General features: G+C 39.1%; 2 protein-coding genes across 3 annotated transcripts in view; one reads left to right on the plus strand and one right to left on the minus strand.

The window, feature by feature from the left end:
• The window catches only part of UMAD1 (UBAP1-MVB12-associated (UMA) domain containing 1), a 201,872-nt gene extending 185,490 nt beyond the window's left edge, over window positions 1-16,382 (minus strand). The window contains exons 1-2 of one of the 2 annotated variants that reach the window (XM_081800505.1): window positions 16,229-16,380; window positions 8,369-8,501 (exon numbers count right to left, since the gene is read on the minus strand). The gene's annotated coding sequence lies outside the window, so the exon portion shown is untranslated. Of the gene's footprint in view, window positions 1-8,368; window positions 8,502-16,228 lie in introns of both variants that reach the window. The other variant, XM_081800504.1, reaches the window with a different exon arrangement.
• A 145-nt stretch (window positions 16,383-16,527) lies between these two features.
• Window positions 16,528-19,992, plus strand: RPA3 (replication protein A3). Its single transcript, XM_006736504.3, has 4 exons — window positions 16,528-16,725; window positions 18,081-18,155; window positions 18,977-19,085; window positions 19,638-19,992. The coding sequence occupies exons 1-4, from the start codon at window positions 16,627-16,629 to the stop codon at window positions 19,718-19,720; spliced, it is 366 nt and encodes a 121-aa protein (XP_006736567.1). The 5' UTR covers window positions 16,528-16,626; the 3' UTR covers window positions 19,721-19,992.
• The last annotated feature ends 1,639 nt before the right edge of the window (window positions 19,993-21,631 follow it).

A 21,631-nucleotide genomic window follows, 5' to 3' on the forward strand; every position in this document is an offset into this window, starting at 1 on the left:
GGATGAAGCAGAGGAAAGAATTAGTGATACAGAAGCTAAAATTATGGGAAAAAATGAAGCTGAAAAGAAGAAGGAAAGAAAAGTATTGGATCATGACTACAGACTTAAGGAACTCAGTGACTCCTTAAAGCATAATAACATTGGTATCATAGGAGTCCCAGAAGATGAAGAAAGAGAAAAAGGGGCAGGGGGTTTAAGCAAATTATAGCTGAAAACTTCTCTAATCTGGGGAAGGAAACAGAAATTGAAATCTAAGAAGCAAAGAGAACTCCCATTAAATTCAAGAAAAGCCGGCAGTCAGCAAGACATATCATAGTCAAATTAAAAAAATACACAGACAAGAATCCTGAAAGCAACAAGGAGAAAGAGTCCTTAAAGTACAAGGTAAGACAGATCAGGTTTATAGCAGATCTGTCCATAGAAACTTGACAGACCTGAAGACAGTGGCAGAATATATTCAACATGCTGAATGGGAAAAAATATCCAGCCAAGAATACTTTATCTAGCAAGGCTGTCATTCAGAATAGGAGAGATAGTTTCCCAAACAAAAACTAAAGGCGTTTGTGACCACTAAACCAGCCCTGCAAGAAATATTAAAGGAGACTCTCTGAGTGGAGAAAAGAAGACCAAAAGCAACGAAGACTAGAAAGGAACAGAGAACACCAGCAGAAAAACCAACCTTCCAGGTAACAAAACAGCACTAAATTCATACCTTTCAATAATCACTCTGAGTGTAAATGGACTAAATGCTCCAATCAAAAGACACAGGGTATCAGGGGTGCCTGGGTGGCTCAGTCGTTAAGCGTCTGCCTTCAGCTCAGGTCATGATCCCGGGGTCCTGGAATTGAACTCCGCATTGGGCCCCCTCCTCTGTGGGAAGCCTGCTTCTCCCTCTCCCACTGCCCCTGCTTGTGTTCCCTCTCTCACTGTGTCTCTGTCTGTCAAATAAATAAATAAAATCTTAAAAAAAAAAAAAGAAAAAAACAAAAGACATAGGGTATCAGAATGGATTAAAAAAAAAAAAAAGACCCATCTATATGCTGCCTATGAGAGACTCATTTTAGACCTAAAGGCACCTCCGAATTGAAAGTGAGGAGATGGAAAACCATCTATCATGCTAATGGACATCAAAAGAAAGCCAGAGTAGCCATACTTATATCAGACAAACTAGATTTTAATTAATTAATTAATTTATTTATTTATTTATTTATTTAGAGAAACACACACATACACACCGGGGGCGCGGGGGCAAACAAAAGGGAGAGAATCTTAAGCAGATGGTGCTGAGTGCAGAGCCTGATGTATGGCTGGATCTCACAACCTTGAGATCATAACATGAGCCAAAATCAAGTGTCAGATGCTTAACCAAGTGAGCCACCCAGACGCCGCCAGACAAACTAAATATCAAACCAAAGACAAGAGACGAAGGAGGGCATTATATCATCCAAAAGATCTAACAATTATAAATACTTATGCCCCCAACTTGGGAGCACCCAAATATTTGCAACAATTAATGACAAACATAAAGAAACACATCGATAATAATACAATAATAGTAGGGGACTTTAACACCCCACTTACAGCCATGGACAGATCATCTAAGCAGAAAATCAACAAGGAAACAATGGCTTTGAATAACACACTGGACCAGATGGACTTGACAGATACATTCAGAAGATTTCATCCTAAAGCAGTAGAATACACATTCATTTTGAGTGCACATAGAACACTCTTCAGAACAGATCACACACTGGGTCACAAATCAGCCCTCAAAAAGTACAGAAAGACTGAGATCATACCACGCATATTTTCGGACCACAACACTATGAAACTTGAAGTCAGCTAGAAGAAATAATTTGCAAAGACCACAAATACATGGAAGTTAAAACACATCCTACTAAAGAATGAATGGGTTAACCAGGAAATTAAAGAAGAAATTAAAAAGTACATGGGAGCAAATGAAAATGAAACATGACAGTCGAAAACCTTTGGGATGCAGCAAAGACAGTCCTAATATGGAAGTATATTGCAATGCAGGCTTTCCTCAAAAAGCAAGAAAAGTCTCAAATACACAAACATAGCCTTACACCTAACATAGGTAGGAAAGTAACAGCAAATAAAGCCTAAAGCCAGCAGAAGAAGGGAAATAAGATTAGAGCAGAAATAAATGATACAGAAACAAACAAATAAAAAACTCACTAGAACAGATCAACGAAACTAAAAGCTGGTTCTTTGAAAGAATCAATAGACTTGATAAACCCCTAGCCAGACTTAACAAAAAGAAAAGAGAAAGGACTCAAATAAAATCACAAATGAAAGAGGAGAGATCACAACCAACACCACAGAAATACAAACAATTGTAAGAGAATATTATGAAAAATTATATGCCAACAAACTGGGCAATTTGGAAGAAATGGACAAATTCCTAGAGACATACAAATCATCAAAGCTGCAACAGGAAGAATAGAAAATTTAACCAGACTCATAACCAGAAAAGAAATTGAATCAGTAATCAAAAATCTCCCAATAAACGGAAGTCTAGGGCCAGATGGCTTCCCAGGGGAATTCTACCAGACATTTAAAGAAGAGTTAATACCTATTCTTCTCAAATTGTTCCAAAAAATAGAAATGGAAGGAAAACTTCCAAACTCCTTCTACAAGGCCAGCATTACCTTGATTCCCAAACCAGACAAAGACCCCACTAAAAAGGAGAATTACAGGCCAATATCCCTGACAAAAATGGATGCAAAAATTCTTAACAAGATACTAGCAAATCGAATCCAACACTATGTTAAAGAATTATTCACCACGATCAAGTGGGAAGTATTCCTGGGCTGCAAGCGTGGTTCAATATTTACAAATCAATCAGTGTGATACACCACATTAATAAAAGAAAGGATAAGAACCATATGATCTTCTCAATAGATGCAGAAAAACATTTGACAAAATAGCATCCATGCTTGATAAAAACCCTCACCAAAGTAGGGATAGAGGGAATACACCTCAATATCATAAAGGCCATATACAAAAGACCCACAGCTAATATCATCCTCAATGGGGAAAAACTGAGAGCTTTTCCTCTACAGTTGGGAACAAGACAGGGATGTCCACTCTCACCATTACTATTTAACATAGTACTGGATGTCTTAGCCTCAGCAATCAGACAACAAAAAGAAATAAAAGCATTCAAATCGGCAAGGAAGAAGTCAAACTTTCACTATTTCCAGACAACATGATACTATGTAGAAAACCTGAAAGACTCCACCAAAAAATTGCTAGAACTAATACACGAATTCAGCAAAGTTGCAGGATATAAAATCAATGTACAAGAACCTGTTGCATTTCTATACACCAATAATGAAGCAAAAGAAAATTAAATCAAGGTACTCATCCCACTTACAATTGCACCACGAATCAACCTAACCAAACAAGTAGAAGAACTGTATGCTGAAAACTATAGAACACTTATGAAAGAAATTGAAGAAGGCACAGAAACAGAAAAACGTTCCATGCTCATGGATTAGAAGAACAAACATTATTAAAATGTGTATACTACCCAAAGCAATCTACACATTTAATGCAATCCCTATCAAAATACTATAGCATTTTTCTCAGAGCTAGAACAAATCCTAAAATTTGCATGGAACCACAAAAGACCCTGAATAGCCAAAGCAAGCCTGAAAAAGAAAGAGAAAGATGGATGTATCACGATTCTGGGCTTTAAGCTGTATTACAAAGCTGTAGTCATCAAGACATTATGGAATGGGCACAAAAATAGACACATAGATGGGGTGCCTGGGTGGCTCAGTCAGTTAAATGTCTGCCTTCAGCTCAGGTCATGATCCCAGGGTCCTGGGATTGAGTCCTGCCTCGGGCTCCCTGCTCAGTGGGGAGCCTGCTTCTCCTCTCCCTCTGCCGTTACCCCTGCTTGTGCTCTCTCACTCTCTCTCAAATAAAGAAATAAGTAAAATCTTAAAAAAAAAGGTATATAAAAAATAGACACATAGATCAATGGAACAGAATAGAAAACCCAGAAATGGACCCACAACTATATGGTCAACTAATCTTCAGCAAAGCAGGAAAGAATATTCAATGGAAAAAAGACAGTCTCTTCAAAAAATGGTATTGGGAAAACTGGACAGCAACATGCAAAAGAATGAAACTGGACCACCTTCTTATACCATACACAAAAATAGACTCAAAATGCATGAAAGACCTAAATGTGAGACAGGAAACCATCAAAATCCTAGAGAAGAACACGGCCAGAAACCTCTGACCTCAGCCGCAGCAACTTCTTACCAGACATGTCACCAGAGGCAAGGGAAACAAAAGCAAAAATTAACTATGGGGGCTTCATCAAGATAAAAGCCTTCTGCACAGGGAAGGAAACAATCAACAAAACTAAAAGGCAGCCTATGGAATGGGAGAATATATGTGCAAAAGACATATGTGATAAAGGGTTGGTATCCAAAATCTACAAAGAACTTAACAAACTCAACTCCCAAAAAACAAATAATCTAGTTAAGAAATAGGCAGAAAACATGAATAGACACTTTTCCAAAAAGACATCCAGATGGCTAAAAGACTCATGAAAAGATGCTCAACATCACTCAGCATCAGGGAAATACAAATCAAAACCACAATGAGATACCATCTCATACCTGTCAGGATGGCTAAAATTAACAACACAAGAAACAAGAGGTGTTGGCGAGGGTGTGGAGAAAGGGGAATCCTCTTGCACTGCTGGTAGGAATGCCAACTGCAGCCATTCTGGAAAACAGTATGGAGGTTCCTCAAAAAAATAGAACTACCCTATGATCCAGCAATTGCACTACTAGGTATTTACCCAAAGAATACAAAAATACTGATTCAAAGGGGTACATGCACCCTGATGTTCATAGCAATAGCCAAACTATGGAAAGGGCCCAAATGTCCATTGACTGATGAATGGATAAAGAAGATGTGGTGTATATATATATATATTTATATATATGTGTGTGTATAGATGTATACACAATCGAATATTACTCAGCCATCAAAAAGAATGAAATCTTGCCATTTGCAATGATGTGGATGGAGTTAGTGTGTATTACACTAAGAGAAATAAGTCAGTCCGAGAAAGACAAATACCATATGATCTCACTTATATGGGGAATTTAAGAAACAAAACAGATGAACATATGGGAGTAAGGGGAAAAAAAGGAGAAAGGGAAACAAACCATAAGAGACTCTTAACTACAGAGAACAAACTGAGGGTTGATGGAGGGAGGTGGGTGGGGGATGGGCTAGATGGGTGATGGGTATCATCATGGGTGGGTTGATGCTCATTATAACAAGGATGGCACTTGTTATGGTGAGCACTGGGTGTTGTATGTAAGTGACGAACCACTGACTTCTACTCCTGAAACCAATATTGCATTGTATGTTAACTAACTAGAATTGATATAAAAATATGAAAAAAAAAAAAAAAAGGAAGGTAAAACCTTCCATCATGTTAAACCAGGGTTTCTCAAGCTCTTCACTCTTAACATGTGGGGCCAGATAATTCCTCATTGTAACCTGCTCCGCTACAGATGGGTGTGATCACCTAATATGTGATGCATTCCACTCAGCAGACATCTTAATTTCAAGAGGTTTTATTTTTTTAAAATTCCTTCTTTTTAATGGAATAACACATGAAAACTATAGATTTTTTTTTCTAAAAAAAGATACTAAATAGTGTGGGGAGATATAGAAATTTAGAAGATAAAGCTGCTGCCTTTTGAGAGCTTGCAAATAAATTCCACTTATAATTTACATCATTTGGATCTCCTTCGTTGACCAAGAATGTAATTTAGAGTCAAGTTTTAGTGTTACCCTGACTCATAAAGTAATGATACAATGCTATATTTTTACGTTTGAGAAAAGCCACAAGCATAATTCTACATAACTGCCGCCAAAAAACCATTTAAGGTTTTTCTTTTAATGATTTTTTTTAAAGTAAACTCTACCCCCCAACGTGGGGTTTGAATTCACAACCCCAAGGTCAAGAGTCACCAACGTGAGCCAGCCAGGTGCCCCAAAACCATTTAAGTTTTGCTTTAAATAGCACAGATTCCTACTAATACAATACTAATTTCTACCAACTGCATTCAACGTTGCTACTCTGAAATGAAAAAACATCCTGAAAAAGACTCCAGACAACTTTATCAAAAAGCTTCTCTTCACATAAAACAAATATCTTGGGGCATATTTAAAAAATGCCCGGGGCACCTGGGTGGCTCAGTTATTAAGCGTCTGCCTTCCGCTCAGGTCATGATCCTGGGGTCCTGGGATCAAGCCCCGCATCAGGCTCTCTGCTCGGCGAGAAGCCTGCTTCTCCCTCTCCCACTCCCCCTGCTTGTGTTCCCTCTCTAGCTGTCTCTCTCTCTGTCAAATAAATAAATAAAATCTCAATAAATAAATAAATAAATAAATAAATAAATAAATAATGTCCTATGGGAGAAAGCTGTTGTAAGGGAGAATGGTGTAAGGTCACACCTCTTTACAACTGTCTACAGCACAGGGAAACCTGAAATGAACAACAACAAATAATAATAATAATAGAACATTCAGTGCAGATCTTCAAATTGCTCTATCTGCTCACTTGAACACACAACAGGAGCCACCACATTCAGCTTCCAAAAGGAATCACTTTTTTTAACTTACAAACAACAGATTTATATTTCATAATTCTGGAGTCTGGGTAGTTCATGATCAAGGTGGCAGCAGATTCACTGTCTGGTGAGAACTCGCTGCCTGGTGCATACAGGGCTGTCCTCTCCCTGCCCCCTTACAAAAAGGAAGGGGTCCTTTGACTTTCAAAGCAACCTACAAATATTATCACAAGTCTGTACTTCCTCTTTAAATAAAAGCAAACTGCCATGGGGCGCCTGGCTGGTTCAGTCCATAGAGCATGTGACTCTTGATCTCAGGGTCATGAGGTCAAGCCCCATGATGGGCCTGGAGCGTACTAAAAAACTAAATAAATAAATAAACTGCTAAAATTCAGTCATTTGTTCAACTGCTCTCTTTTTAATTCATTCAGCCGAGATGTTGTGAAGGCCAAATACCGGCCAGGCATGGTGCTGGGCCCTAGAGAAACAAAACCAGACAAGGCACTTTCTCCAAATTCAACGAAGTACCTAGTCTTGTTGCTGCCTCTCTGTCTGCTCGTCTACTACCTCTCCCATGCTAGTGGGTACAAAGCCTGGTGCGGAGTCCTGTGTAAAACCAGCACTAGCACTGGCAAGTGGCTAACAAGTTGCTACATCTAGTCAAGAAGTATTGCTATCTGTCTGAAGACGATTCAGATGCCTGAGGAAACAAGAAAGCTGGCTGTTTTACCTCCTTCCCAATTTGTCATCAAAACGCACGTAAAGAAACATAAGACAAAAACTGGCAATAGCTCTGTCAACCATATGTCAAAGTCTGACTCCAATTTCCATAAATTGCACAAAGGGGACTGACCAACAAGTACAACTGACCCAGGGTTCATTACTATGCTCTCTGCCACATTTTATATCTTCTGAAATTCCATCCAATGAATGCCCACTTTAAACCAGCTTATATTTGTTTTTGATTGATTGTGTGAAAGGATGAAGAGTATTTGTGGTAATGTCTTAAATATAAATATGCCTTTTTTTAATGTATGCCCAAGCCAACAAAAGAATAAAGAAATCCTATACAAGCCATAAAGGACAGGAATCGACAAATCCACAGGAGTATATGCAAGTACGAAAGCTAATGTTTTCCCTGTGACCACTGCTGAGTTCTAATGGCTAAAAGCCTGGGCTTTAATGATCCATGCTCCACAGGGACAAGGATAAAGTCTGGGGCTCAAACACCTAGGGAAGTAGGAAACACAAATCTTCTGTGAAGAAACACACCCTCAAACTAAGTCTCAAAGAAATCACCAAAAACTTCCAAGAAACATGAATTCATAATCAAAAATTACAATACAAATGAAGAAACAAGTCACAGCAAAGAAAAGTCAACAGAATTAAAAAAAACCCTATAGAATGAGACCCATAAAGACTGTGGGTATCAAAACTAGATTATAAACAAATTTATTTTATATTCTGTAATATTTGAAAAAATAAAGGGAAACCTGAAACTATGACAAAAGAATATCAATAACAATTACTAAGATTTGTAAAAAGAACCAATCAAGACTTCTAGAAACAAATAAATAAAACATAGTATTGAAATTAGAGCAAATGAGTCACAACTGCATAAAGAATTAGTAAACTGGACAATATGAAAGAAATTATCCAGAATTCAACACAAAGAACCAAAACCAATGAATTACAAAACAGAGGTCAACAGCACATGAGAACATCCTTCTTACTTTTAATTGGAGTTCCAGAAGGAGTTATATTATAGGAGAGAGGCAGTGTTCAAAGGGATGATGGTTGAAAATGTCCCGGTGTCAATGAACAAGAATTATCAGATTCACGAAGCACAACGTATCAGCCAGCAAACTAAATGAGAGAAAAACACATCAGGATACATTACACAGGAAAACTGCAAGATCCAAGACAAACTGAGGATCAAGCAGATAAAAAGACATAACAGCTTACAACATAATCACAGTTTCAACAAAAATAGAGTAAAATAATATCAAAGTAGTTTCGAAAGAAAGTAACTGTCCGTTTAGCACTCTATTCCACAAAGAGGTAAAACTGTCTTTTGAGACCAAGGATGAAATAAACATATTCAGAAAAACATGTATCAATGGAGTTTATTACCAAAGATTCTCTCTTAAAAAAAACTCAAAAAGAGGGGAAAAAGTACCAGAAAAAAAGGTTGACATGTAAAAATAAATTATAAGAAAATGATAAATATGTGAATAATTCCAAGCAAATAGTAACTGCATAAAGCAATAATAATGCCAAATTTGTGGAGTACAAGAAATCAAGATAGAACCAAAACTCTAGACAGCTAAAAATAGGAGGGGCACCTGGGTGGCTCAGGTCCCTTAAAAGCGTCCAACTCTTGATTTTGGCTCAGATCATCGTGATCTCCGGGTCCTGAAGTTGAGCCCCAAGAGGGGTTCCATGCTCAGCACAGAGGCTGCTTGGGTTTCTCTCTCCATCTCCCTCTGCCCCTCCCCCCACCCCCGCTCTTGTCCTCTCTCTAAAAATAAATAAATAAATGTTTTTTAAAAAATTGGGAAAAAGGTGGGGGCGCATGGGTGGCTCAGTTGGTTAAGCATCTGCCTCTGGCTTAGGTCACGATCCTGGGGACCTGGGATCAAGCCCCACGTCCGGCTCTCTGCTCAGTGGAAGCCTGCTTCTCCCCCTCCCTGCCACTTCCCCTGCTTGTACTCTCTCTCTCTGTCAAATAAATAAATAAAATCTTAAAAAAAAAAAAAAGGGAAAAAGGTAAATAGAGATATAGGTTCTTGTCTTGACACAGAGTAAAGTAACTTTAGACTTCAAGACACATATTAAAATACACACAAAAATTGTAAAAACAACACACAACATTTAAACTAATACAAAGGAATAAAATGGAATTAAGGAAAAAAATTTAAAAATCAATTCAAAAGAAGGCAAGGAAGGAGAAAAAAAACAGACAACAAAAAAAGCAGAACAAAATGACTATAGAAACAAATCCAAAAATATCAGCAGCCACAACCAATGTAAATGGACAAAAGGAAAACTAAACCTCCAGCTATATGCACTGTTTACAAGGGACGCGCCTAAAACAGGAGGACACAGAAAAGTTGAAAGTTGGGGCGCCTGGGTGGCTCAGTTGGTTAAGCGACTGCCTTCGGCTCAGGTCATGATCTCAGGGTCCTGGGATGGAGCCCCGCATCGGGCTCCCTGCTCGGCGGGAAGCCTGCTTCTCCCCCTCCCACTCCCCCTGCTTGTGTTCCCTCTCTCGCTGTCTCTCTCTCTGTCAAATAAATAAATAAAACCTTTAAAAAAAAAAAAAAGTTGAAAGTTATCAGGCCAACACAGACCCAAATATAAGCACCACACAGTATGAATATCAAATAAGGTTTATTGGAGAAAATATAACAAACAGAGAAGTGGCAACGCACTCTGCCAAACACCGGTGTCCCGTAGAGAGGAACCCAGCCCCACACCTTTGGGCACTCCCGTCGCAATGAGCGCCTCCGGGTTAAGGCAGTGCCTTGTGAAGAAGGGAACCCCTGGAGCCCACAGGCTGCTATCAACCTGTTCTGCCCTAAAGCTGAGACCTGCCAAGTCAGCTCTCTGATAAGGCCACCAGAGAGAGTGAGAAAGGAATGAGCATCCACGCCCCTGTGTCTTGTCTCCCCTCGGTGAAGCACAGGATAGAAAAAAGATACAACAAACAAATTCTAACCAAAAGCCATGTCTACAGCAGTAGCTGACAAAATTCACATCAAGCTGAAAAGCATGATTTGAGATACTCACTACTTCATGTCATCATTTTACTTCACAATTCTTATCTTGTATATATTGAGTAACAAATCTTTAAAAATAGGGGCACCTGGGTGGCTCAGTCGTTAAGCATCTGCCTTTGGCTCAGGTCATGATCCCAGGGTCCTGGGATCGAGCCCCACATCAGGCTCCCTGCTCGGCGGGAAGCCTGCTTCTCCCTCTCCCACTCCCCCTGCTTGTGTTCCCTCTCTCGCTGTGTCTCTGTCTGTCAAATAAATAAATAAAATTTTTAAAAAAATCTTTAAAAATACATAGCACGAGTCATTAGAATCAAGGAGAAACTGCCAATGCTACCATCTGTAAGATACCTGACACAATCATCTCAATTACTGAAACATTAACCAGACGAAAGGTAGACGAAATAGTTGAATACTGCAAGTGACAAGCTTGATCCAACAACTGGAAAATACAATTTTTTTTCCGAAGCACACATGAAACATTTACAAAACATATCCTTGATAAGCCTTAAAGCAAATCTCACATACGTTCAAAGAATTAGTATCAGACAGAACACACCATCTGATTATAATGCAATTATGTTAGAAATTAATAACACAATAAAATTTAATAAATAAAACCTCTACAGTTGGAAACAAAAGCAACCCATGAGTCAAAAAAGAAATATGTTGGAAACCAGAAAATATTTAGAACTTGATGACGACCATCTACTTACAAAAACTTGTGGGATATGCCTAAAGCAGTAAGTACAGACCCAGAGTGTTTTACACATGAATTCCGTCAATGAACAGATAATTCCAGCTTCACACAAAACCCTGGAGAATAGAGGAAACTCCGCAACTCATTTCATGAGACCAGTATATTCCTAATAATACCAGAATCTGACAAGGACTATATAAGAAAGAAAAATTACAAGCTAATCTCACTCACGAACATGGATGCAAAAATCCTAAACAAAACAACAGCAAGCCAAATCCAGGAATACATAATAAAAGATGATATAACCAATTTGTGTTTCTTCCAGGAATGCCAGTGTGGGTCAACACTAGAAAATATATTCATTTCAATCATATCAATTATGGCAAAAACATGCCTTTGATCAAATATCCATAACCACTCAATTAAAACTCTTATCAAAGTAGGAACAGTAGGGAAAGTCTTTAACCTAATAAGCAGGATTTCAAGTTGTGAGGGACTTCCAGGAAGGCTCCTTAAAGGGAAATGAGTCCCTTTTGCTGTCCACTTCTCAGATGCCTGGAATGGAGACTAGATGGCCAGTGCTCAGCCCCTATCCTATGAGGTGACCTTAAGGATGGAGCCAGATACTGACAAGCAAAGAAGAGAAAGACAGAAGGAACCTGGGTCCCTGATGTCTTAGAGACACTACACAGCTGCATGCCAAGTTGCATGCCTCTGGACTTCTTTAACATGTGAAACTAAGACTTTGTGTATTTAAGATACTTTTACTTATGCAGTCAAATGCCATCTTAACTGAAACACTATTGCTATTCAAATGGTACTAGAAATTCTAAACCGGGCAAAAGACAAAATAATAATAATAATGATAATGATAAATATGTAAGAATGGTTAAGAAACAAATCTATAATTATTCACATATGACTAGAAAACCAAAAAGAATCCTATAGAAAATGACTAGAAATAAGTTTAGCAGGATGGTCAGAAAAAAGGTCAAAGGCACTCCTGTGTACCAGTAACAATCAGTTAAAAATCTTTAACTTAAAAAAGATACCATTTATACTAGCAACAACAACAAGGTAGCTAGGAATAAATCTAATCTAAAAGTCAAAACTTTTGACTTTTGTATAGAAAATTATGAAACTTTTCGGAAGGATGTTAATAAGAGAAAATAGGTCAAGAAGAGTAAGTGTAGCTGTTCAGATGTTACTGCTGAAATCAATCCAAAGGTTCAATGCAGTTGTGATCAAGTCTCAACAAGGTTTTTCATGGAACTCGTCAAGCTAAATTTATAGACCGTCACAAAGGGGCAAGAATAACAAAGTCATTCCTGAGGAACACAGCAAGAGAGAAAAACTTGCCCCCCAGACATCAAAAATTATCATAAGGCCACAGTACCGGAGAGTGGTCCTTGTGCAGGGACAGACAAATAGACCAATGGAACAGACCTGGAGCCCAGGAACAGACTCACACATATACGAAAACCTACGTAATGAGGACAGTTGCTTGTAAATGGTGATGCACTCAATAAATGAAGCTGGGACAACTAAAATGAAACCAAAACAAAAGAAATTGGATACCTACCTGACAACATGCATATAAACTAAATTCTAAATGATGGAGTATTTTTAAATATGAAAGGCAAAACTATTATTTTAAATATATAATGTTTTTAAGAGCTTGTTTTAAGAAAAGATTCTTTTTTTAAATTAAAAAAATTTTTTTATTAACATATAATGTATTATTTGTTTCAGTTTTTTTTATTAACATATAATGTATTATTCATCAGTCTTACAAAGTTCACAGTGCTCACCATAGCACATACCCTCCCCAATGTCCATCACCCAGCCACCCCAGCCGTCCCACCCCTGTCCACTTCAGCAACCCTCAGTTTGTTTCCTGAGATTAAGAGTCTCTTATGGTTTGTCTCCCTCTCTGGTTTCGTCTTGTTTCATTTTTCCCTCCCTTCCCCTATGACCCTGTCTTGTTTCTCAAAATCCTCATATCAGTGAGATCGTATGATAATTATATTTCTCTGATTGACTTATTTCACTTAGCATAATACCCTCTAGTTCCATCCACGTCATTGCAAACGGCAAGATTTCATTTTTTGATGGCTGCATAATATTCCATTGTATATCTATACCACATCTTCTTTATCCATTCATCTGTTGATGGACATCTTGGCTCTTTCCATAGTTTGGCTATTGTGGACATTGCTGTTATAAACATTGGGGTGCATGTGCCCCTTCGGATCACTACATTTGTATCTTTGGGGAAAATACCCAGTAGTGCAATTGCTGGGTCATAGGGTAGCTCTATTTTCAACTTTTTGAGGAAGCTCCATACTGTTTTCCAGAGTGGCTGCACCAGCTTGCATTCCCACCAACAGTGTAGAACGTTCTCCTTAAGAAAAGATTCTTATGGGAGATTTTTTAAGTGACCTTTTCAACTATATTACACAAAAGGGAAAAACATTTTAAACATATTAAAAGAGCTCCTTCCAATGAAAGAAAGGAAAAAAGACAGAAAAAACAAAACAAAACAAAAAATGACAAACACAACCGGGCAATAAATATTTGAAAAGTTGTTCTATCTTTCAGTAATCAGGGAAAGCAAATTAGGACAACATGAAACCATTTTACATCCATCAGATTAGGGATAAAAAAAACTTTAATAAGTTGCCAAAAATGTGGATCAACTGAAATTCTCCTATACCTCTGAAAAGAAGTAGTACAACTACTTCAAGTACAGTACTGTTGACCTTTGAACAACGTGGGAGTTGGGGTGTGCACCCTGCCCACCTCCCATGGTCGAAAATCCAAATATAATTCTTCACTCCCCCCAAAACTTAACTACTAATAATCTACTATTAACAGGAAGTCTTACCAGAAGCCATAAACAATCGATTGACCCATATTTTGTATGTTATACATACTATATGCTGTATTCTTACAATATATAAGCCAGAAAAAAGACAATATGAAGAAAGTCATGAGAAAATACATTTACAGTACTGTACTGTATTTTTTAAAAAAATCTGCATAGAAGTGGACCCATGCAGTCCAAACCTGTTGTTCAAAGGTCAACTGTATTGGTTTCACTAGTAAAGCAGAAGATGCACACCCTATGTTCCAGCAATTCTACTGATATACCTTTGCACAAGCGTGCCAACTAACAGGTACAAGAACATTCACAGCAGCCCTGTATGCAATAGAAAAGAACTGTAAACAGTCAAAATGTCAGTCAATAACACAGCAAAACAGCTGAGTGAAAAGAATGAACTCCACCCATGGATGCCAAGCATTTGCTTGTCAAAAACAAGCAAAAGAAACAAGTCAGAGGATATATATATGGTATGATTCCATTTATATAAAGGTCAAAAACTAGCAAAATTAAACATACCATTTAAGAATACCTACATGTGTGGTAAAACTATATAGAAAAGCTTAGAGTGCTTAACAAAAATTTCAAGATAGTGTTTATTTGTGGCTCCTCCAGCGAGGAGGATTTAACTGAGGAAGTACAAACTACTAACTGGCTAAATTCCATTTCTTAAACTGAATGTGAGGCCCACGTGAGTTCATTTAATTTCTCTAGAAATGATGATACATATTAGCTATATATACTTTTCTCTGTTGATTATGTATTACATAATACATTTTAAATGACTCAAAAAATATCCAAAAAGCTGTTTTAAATTATCTTGTTCGTTTTTTTTAAACGCCACTGGTATGTAAAAGTGGTCTTTTAAGTATAAAATAATGACATTAGCATCTGATACGTTAAGGGCTGCTGTTAAAGGTATTCATGCGCCCTACCCTTGATAATGCACACCAACTTGTTTTCCAAAGCAACCCTGAAGTGCAAAAGACGTCAAGGCTTTGCGCAAAAATAGACTTTATTGACTTGCACCAGTACAACCATTCTTGTATACAACAAACGACATGCACCCTGCATCTGCTAATGAAATTCCTTTAAATTTGTTTTCGTGACAACGAAATTAAAAGACAAATATATTCAGCTAAATAAACACTGAGGGAGGCAATCATTTAATTATGGTACCTCAGATTTCTATCTTAAATTGCAGCCTGAAGTCTCATAAAGGATCTTCTTTGCTTAAGGCAACAAGGAGATAAAATTGGGAGACTCTGGCTAGTACCCGAATTTGAATAGTGACAACTCCGCGGCTTTAGGCAAATTCACGGATTCCGTTTCCAAATAAAAAGTTATTTTTCCAATTTCCGCAGCAGTTGGCAGGTATTTTTATGAGAGCTCATTCTATAATATCCCTGGCAAGGTAGTACCAATTCCAGCAGATAAAGTCCCCAAATCAACAACCACATGAGCCAGCGACTTTTTTCAAGAATCCACTCCCCCCCAATCTCCTTGAAACAGGTGATCTTCTATGCCTCCGTTGTCGTGGGGTGTGGGGAGCAATAGGGGAAAGTTACCAGGAAGTTAAGACGAGTCCGTGAATCACATGGGTAAAACTTCGCTGGAATCTTACAAAACATTCGTGTCATCTAACCCCTTCGTTTTTTGATAGGGAAAGTATGTCTCAGGGAGAAGCGCACCTGCTCAGCACCTAACAGCTATTTAAATTCGTCTGCTCACCTAGCTCAGTGATCCTCCCCCTCCTCCCCTCCCCATTCCCAAAAGCTTCAATTCGTTGCTAACACGGAGGAGGTGAAAAAATTCTCATATCCTTAGTGTGGCCAGGTTGTGAGGGCTAGAAAGGGTCGTAGATAATCAGTTCAACCCTTCTTCTAACAGGTGTCAAACAGAATGGTAAGTGACGCAGCTTGAGCGGTTAAATCACCGACCCTCTGCCACCGAGCAGCAGGAGCCTGGCAAAGGTAATGAACGATCACTGGCGATCCCACTTCCCATCTCCAGGAGGGTGGGTGTCAAAAACACCCGATCCCTCCACTGCAGCAAGAATCCCGCGCTTCCCACGCGGAACCGGGAAGCGGGGAGGTGGGGAAACTTGAACAGCTGGTGCGCAGCACCGAAAACGCGGCAGGGCAAGAACCGAGTCCCGCCTCTTTCTTCCGCATCCGTCGATGCGGAGAAAGGGAAACAGTAAGATTGAGGCGCCTCCCGCGAGAAGAGGTACCTGAGGCTAGCGCCGCAGTCCCTCGCCGCTACCGCACAGCAGCCCAACACCCTGCTTCCGGGATCAAGTCGGGCGGGGAGGCCCAAGATCGCGGGAGGCAGCCGCCTGCCCGCCCCACCCAAGCCCCGCCTCCACTTCCCACTCTGCGGAGGACACGGGCAACTTCCGCGACGCCGCGCGTCACTAAGCAGCCGATCCCCACTTCCGGAAGCAGTCCTCCCTGCGCTGTCCATTTAGGGGACTGCGCGATTTCGATCGCGATTTCCGCGCGTTTTATTGGTGGAGTGAGAGAGCTGGTCTCCGCTGATTGGTGCCGGCATCTTCTGCCCCATAGACGCCGCGGGGCGCAGAATTTCAGTAGTCTGTTTCCTGCTGGCTGCAGGTCTCGCACCGCAACCATGGTGGATGTCATGGAGTTGCCCAGGTCGCGCGTCAATGCCAGCATGCTAGCTCAGTTCATCGACCGGCCGGTCTGCTTCGTAGGGAGGCTGGAAAAGGTGCGCGCCGTCGCTGCCCTGAACTCCCTGCTTTGTAGCCGGCGAGGCGGGGCGGGGGGGAGGGACCCCGTGACCGCCAGGGTGGCAGCCTCAGGGTGGTAAGGGAGGGTGGAGAAGGACAGGCCTTAGAGCATCACTGCGCTCCCAATTGCTTCGTTTTACACAAGGGGACGTTCTGCACACTTTTTAGCCGCTGCAGCCCCATTTTGGCGCCACTTTTATGGCGCGGAATCGTGACGTTTTCGAATGCGCTCCGTTCTAAATTCTAGCGTCCTCCACTCTGGCTCCTTTTTGTATTTACAAAAAGAAAATTATAGACCTGATTCACACATCTACCTCCTGATTTTTTAGTTTAGCCAGACTTGACAACTACTGTTTTTCTAGTTTCCTTCTCATGCAATTTTGGCTCTCAAACTTCGTATTCTCGTTAGAGTCACTTCGCCGTAAACATTCTTCGATTGTCCCTTTCAGATCCTATAGCAGTCTGTGTTCTCATGCCAGTGTCAGAGTGCAGCATCTTCACTCTACTGATGAGAAGCAGGCCCAAAGTTTCGGAGTCAGTGAACCGGGAAAGCTGAGGGGAGAAAAAAACAAAAACAAAAAACTATAAAGCCTTAGTAGTTCATTTCAGCCACACATCCTCTTCCTTAAATAGGTGTTATTTGACTTCGGGGTAGGGAAACTGGGTAGGAGTGGTGTATGGTTAACTGCTCAAGGCGACAGCAAATAGCAAAGCTGGCCTTCAAACCAGATCTGAGTGCACTCTTTACAGCTAACAGTAATAGAACCCAAATCTTCTGACAACCAGTTCTCTTTACTTCATCATGCTTAATTTTTTTTTTTTTTTTAAGTAATCTCTACCCCCTTGATATCCTACCTTGATATCCAGGTAGGGCTCAAACTCACAACCCTGAGGTCAAGAGTGGCACGCGCCAGGACTGAGCCAACCAGGTGTCCCCATCAAGCTTAATTTTTAAAACATACCCTCTGGTGGAATACGTACTATTTAAATTATGAGTGCTAGTAGATCTCACTTTTAGACAGTATGGACCCCCTTTAATTTGTTGTTAGGGCAGGGTTGCCAGATTTAGCAAATGAAAATATAGGACATATTTGTACCAAAAAGTACTGTTTATCTGAAATTCACATTTAACTGTCATTTGACCAGATACAGTAACAAGATTATAATTTGAACAAAATTGTTCAAAAACAATTGCTTTGTGTGCATTGACTAAGTATGTTTGGGTCAATCTGCTCATCTTCAGTCAAACTTACAGTATTTTTATTTTAATGAGATTTTAAAGTTTGTTTTGTTTATGTGGTTGGTTTTTTTTAATCTTGTGTTTCTTTTTTAGATTCATCCCACTGGAAAAATGTTTATTCTTTCAGATGGAGAAGGCAAAAATGGAACCATTGAGTTGATGGAGCCCGTATGTTTAAGTATTAATTCTGTGTCTCTTGTAATTAATTCATCTTGCTGATGTTTCTGATTCTTGGAGTGGATGTATAAAGGACCAGCTTACAAAACTTCCCTGCTCTAAAATTAAACTTTTGTCCTCTTTCTTACATTATATATCCCTTTACATTTCTACATTCTTTGGGCTCCATGATTTTGTAATACATCCCTTAACTGGGTAACAATTTCTATTCCTATGAAAGACCATAAAATCACATAAAAAAAAAAAAAAAATCTTTTTTTTTTTTTAAGATTTTATTTATTCATTTGACAGAGAGAGACACAGCGAGAGAAGGAACACAAGCAGAGGGAGTGGGAAAGGGAGAAGCAGGCTTCCCGCAGAGCAGGGAGCCCGATGCAGGGCTCGATCCCAGGACCCTGGGATCATGACCTGAGCCGAAGGCAGACGCTTAACGACTGAGCCACCCAGGCGCCCCCCCAAAAAAATCTTTTAAGTCACTTTTTTCTTTCCTCAAGAGTTTTACATTTTTAAAATTCTATTTTCTGTTTTTATTTACATGTACTTTTAGTTATCACTTGTTTTTATATTTTACATTTATTGTACTCAAAAAAATTTTCTTGGTTTTTTTTTTTGAAGACAAATCCATGTGCTGTTTGGTTAATATATACAGACTATACTGCACAAGATGCAGAAAATAGAAGGCTCTTTTCAGTGGGTCCTTATAGAAATGCTGGACATTCTCATTAAGTGATTTTGTCTTCAACTTAAACATTTTCCAAGTTATCAACTAGAAATATGACAACACCAAGTTGACAATTTGTTCTTTGTGTTAGCTTGATGAAGAAATCTCTGGAATCGTGGAAGTAGTTGGAAGAGTAACGGCCAAGGCAACCATTATGTGTGCATCATATGTCCAGTTTAAAGAAGATAACCATCCTTTTGGTAAATAAAACATTCTAGTATTAAGTAGTTTCATGTAATTAGGAGGAAAATGATTTTCTTCTTAACTTGAGATGTCTTGGTCTTGAGTCTGAGTCCTGCCATCTTTCAATTTCTATAAAATTTTCTGATCCCAAAGGAAAATGGGAGAACATTTTGGCCCGCTTTTAAGTAATGCTTGTATATGTAGGAAACTCAGTAAAGATTAGTATTTGTGGGAAGAGAAACTTAAAACATATGGCAAACAAAAATATTAGTAGTTTTTTAAACTTATGCATCGAAAGCATCAAATAATGCATAACACCTAAAACCAAGCAAGAACCGCCTGTACAATGGATATCAAAATGAATAGTTGCCTATACCCCATGTCTTTTATTTTTTAGAGCCACAGGTAAATAGCTATGATGATCCCTGTTTTAGAAGACAGGTTGTGAAAATAAGTTGATCTCTAAAAGGGAAAGAAAAGAGAAAGAGGTGGAAATCTTTTAGATAATAAATGATGTTACATCTTTCCATTATAGATTAAATGTTTGCTAAAATGTTTTTTTTTCCCAGATCTTGGACTATACAATGAAGCTGTGAAAATTACCCATGAGTTCCCTCAGTTTTTTCCTTTGGGGGTTGTGCAATATGATTGATCTTGATGAACACATTGAAGACTGTCATAGGAAGCCCCTGATATTTGAGGGGGAGACTTCTGTGATTTTTCATATTTAATTTGTTCTCCTTTTAATTTCATTTACCTAACCTTATTAGATACTGCAATATCCCACTTTTGATGGAACCTGTCTGTATACTGAAAGTTAAGTGGTTATAAAGAACACTTCTGTATATGGTCAGATCAGAAGCAAGAACAAAGCAGTTGCCTTGAGTTTAGTTTTCTGTTTTATTAATAAAGGCTGAAATGGGACATACTGTTGATCATTTCATTCTTATTCTTTTAGTCATGTATTCAAACTCAAACTTGGAATCTTCAGAGCTGTAATGTCAGAACTTAGACCTACCAAATGAAATCCAGGGCCACATGTGTAAAGAATTTACTTGCTACCTCATAAGCTACATTATGTTAATTATTTCCTTGACACTCTGAAAAAAATGATTAGAAAAGCAAACAGAATCCTTTATCTTTTATAATTTGTGAGTACCTATATTAGAATTCTCCAGAGAATCAGAACCAAAAGAACCATATATAGCAGAACTATATGTAAGATTTTGTTACAGGAATTGGCTTATGTGGTTATGGAAGCCAAGGAGTCCCCAGGATCACTCATCTCTAAGCCAGAGAACCAGGAAAATCGGTGCGATAATACAGTTCGAGTCTCAAGGTCTGAGAATCAGGGGAGCTGATATAACTTGTAGTCCAAGGTTGAAGACCTGAAGACTGGGAGGCCACTGGTGTAAATCCCAGAGTCTGAAGGCCCAAGAACCAGGAGCTCCAATGTCTGACAACTGGAGGAGGTGGACCTCCCAGATCTGGAAGAGAGCAAATTCCTCCACCTTTTTGTTCTGTTTGGACTTTCAACATATTGGATGATACCCACCTATTTGGTAGGGGCCTACTGATTCAGACACGAATCTCTTCTGGAAATTCCCTCACAGACACACCCAGAAATAATGTTTTACTGGATATCTGGGCTTCCCTTAGCTCAGTCAAGTTGACATATAAAATTAATCATCACAGGACCTCTTTCTCAGGATTTTGAAACCACATTTACTAATGCTAAATAAGGGATATCTAATCATTAGAACAGTTGATGAAATCACTTGATTTTTTTTCTTTTTTAAAGATTTCATTTATTTATTTGAGAGAGAGAGAATGAGAAAAAGAGCATGAGAGGGGTGAGGGGCAGAGGGAGAAGCAGACTCCCTGCTGAGCAGGGAGACGACCCCGGGACTCCAGGATCATGACCTGAGCTGAAGGCAGTCGCTTAACCACTGAGCCACCCAGGCACCCTTTTTTTCTTCCTTTTAACTGTCATTCTTAGTATGAAATTCCTGTACTTGTACTTCATACCACTAAGTAACGCTGGGGATGGGCAGGTAGGGATGTGACAAGTGTAGGATAGAGAGTAAAGCAGAATAACTGGTGACTTAATGGCCAGTCGAGTTTTATGACTTAACTCATTCTCTTCAATTAGGAAATAAACTAATTCTAAATCCATTTAGATTATAAATTATAACAAAAATATTTATTTTATGGACACCTGGCTGGTTCAGTTGATAGAGCATGTGACTCTTGATCTTGGGGTTGTAAGTTCAAGCCCCATGTTGGGTGTACAAAATTTGAAATAGATAATATCCTCAATTTCAACTTTTATCCCAAAACATTCTACAAATTACTTAAGGAACATTGCCATAGCCACTTACGGTAAAACATACAAAGTAAAGACCATTATAGTTGAGATTTAGGTTTAGGAGGAACATCAGCCAGTCTCAACAGTGTTGTCTTGAAGCCAGAGAAGGAGTCCGTCCTCAGTTGTGTTAACCTCCAACAATTCTATGCTATTAAAATGTTAAAGGTGTCCTGCTTAAAACATTCCCCTGAACTA

The sequence above is a fragment of the Leptonychotes weddellii genome, chromosome 12 (genome assembly GCF_054177405.1).
Source record: "Leptonychotes weddellii isolate Sample4059 chromosome 12, ASM5417740v2, whole genome shotgun sequence".
NCBI classification, from domain to species: Eukaryota; Metazoa; Chordata; class Mammalia; order Carnivora; family Phocidae; genus Leptonychotes; species Leptonychotes weddellii.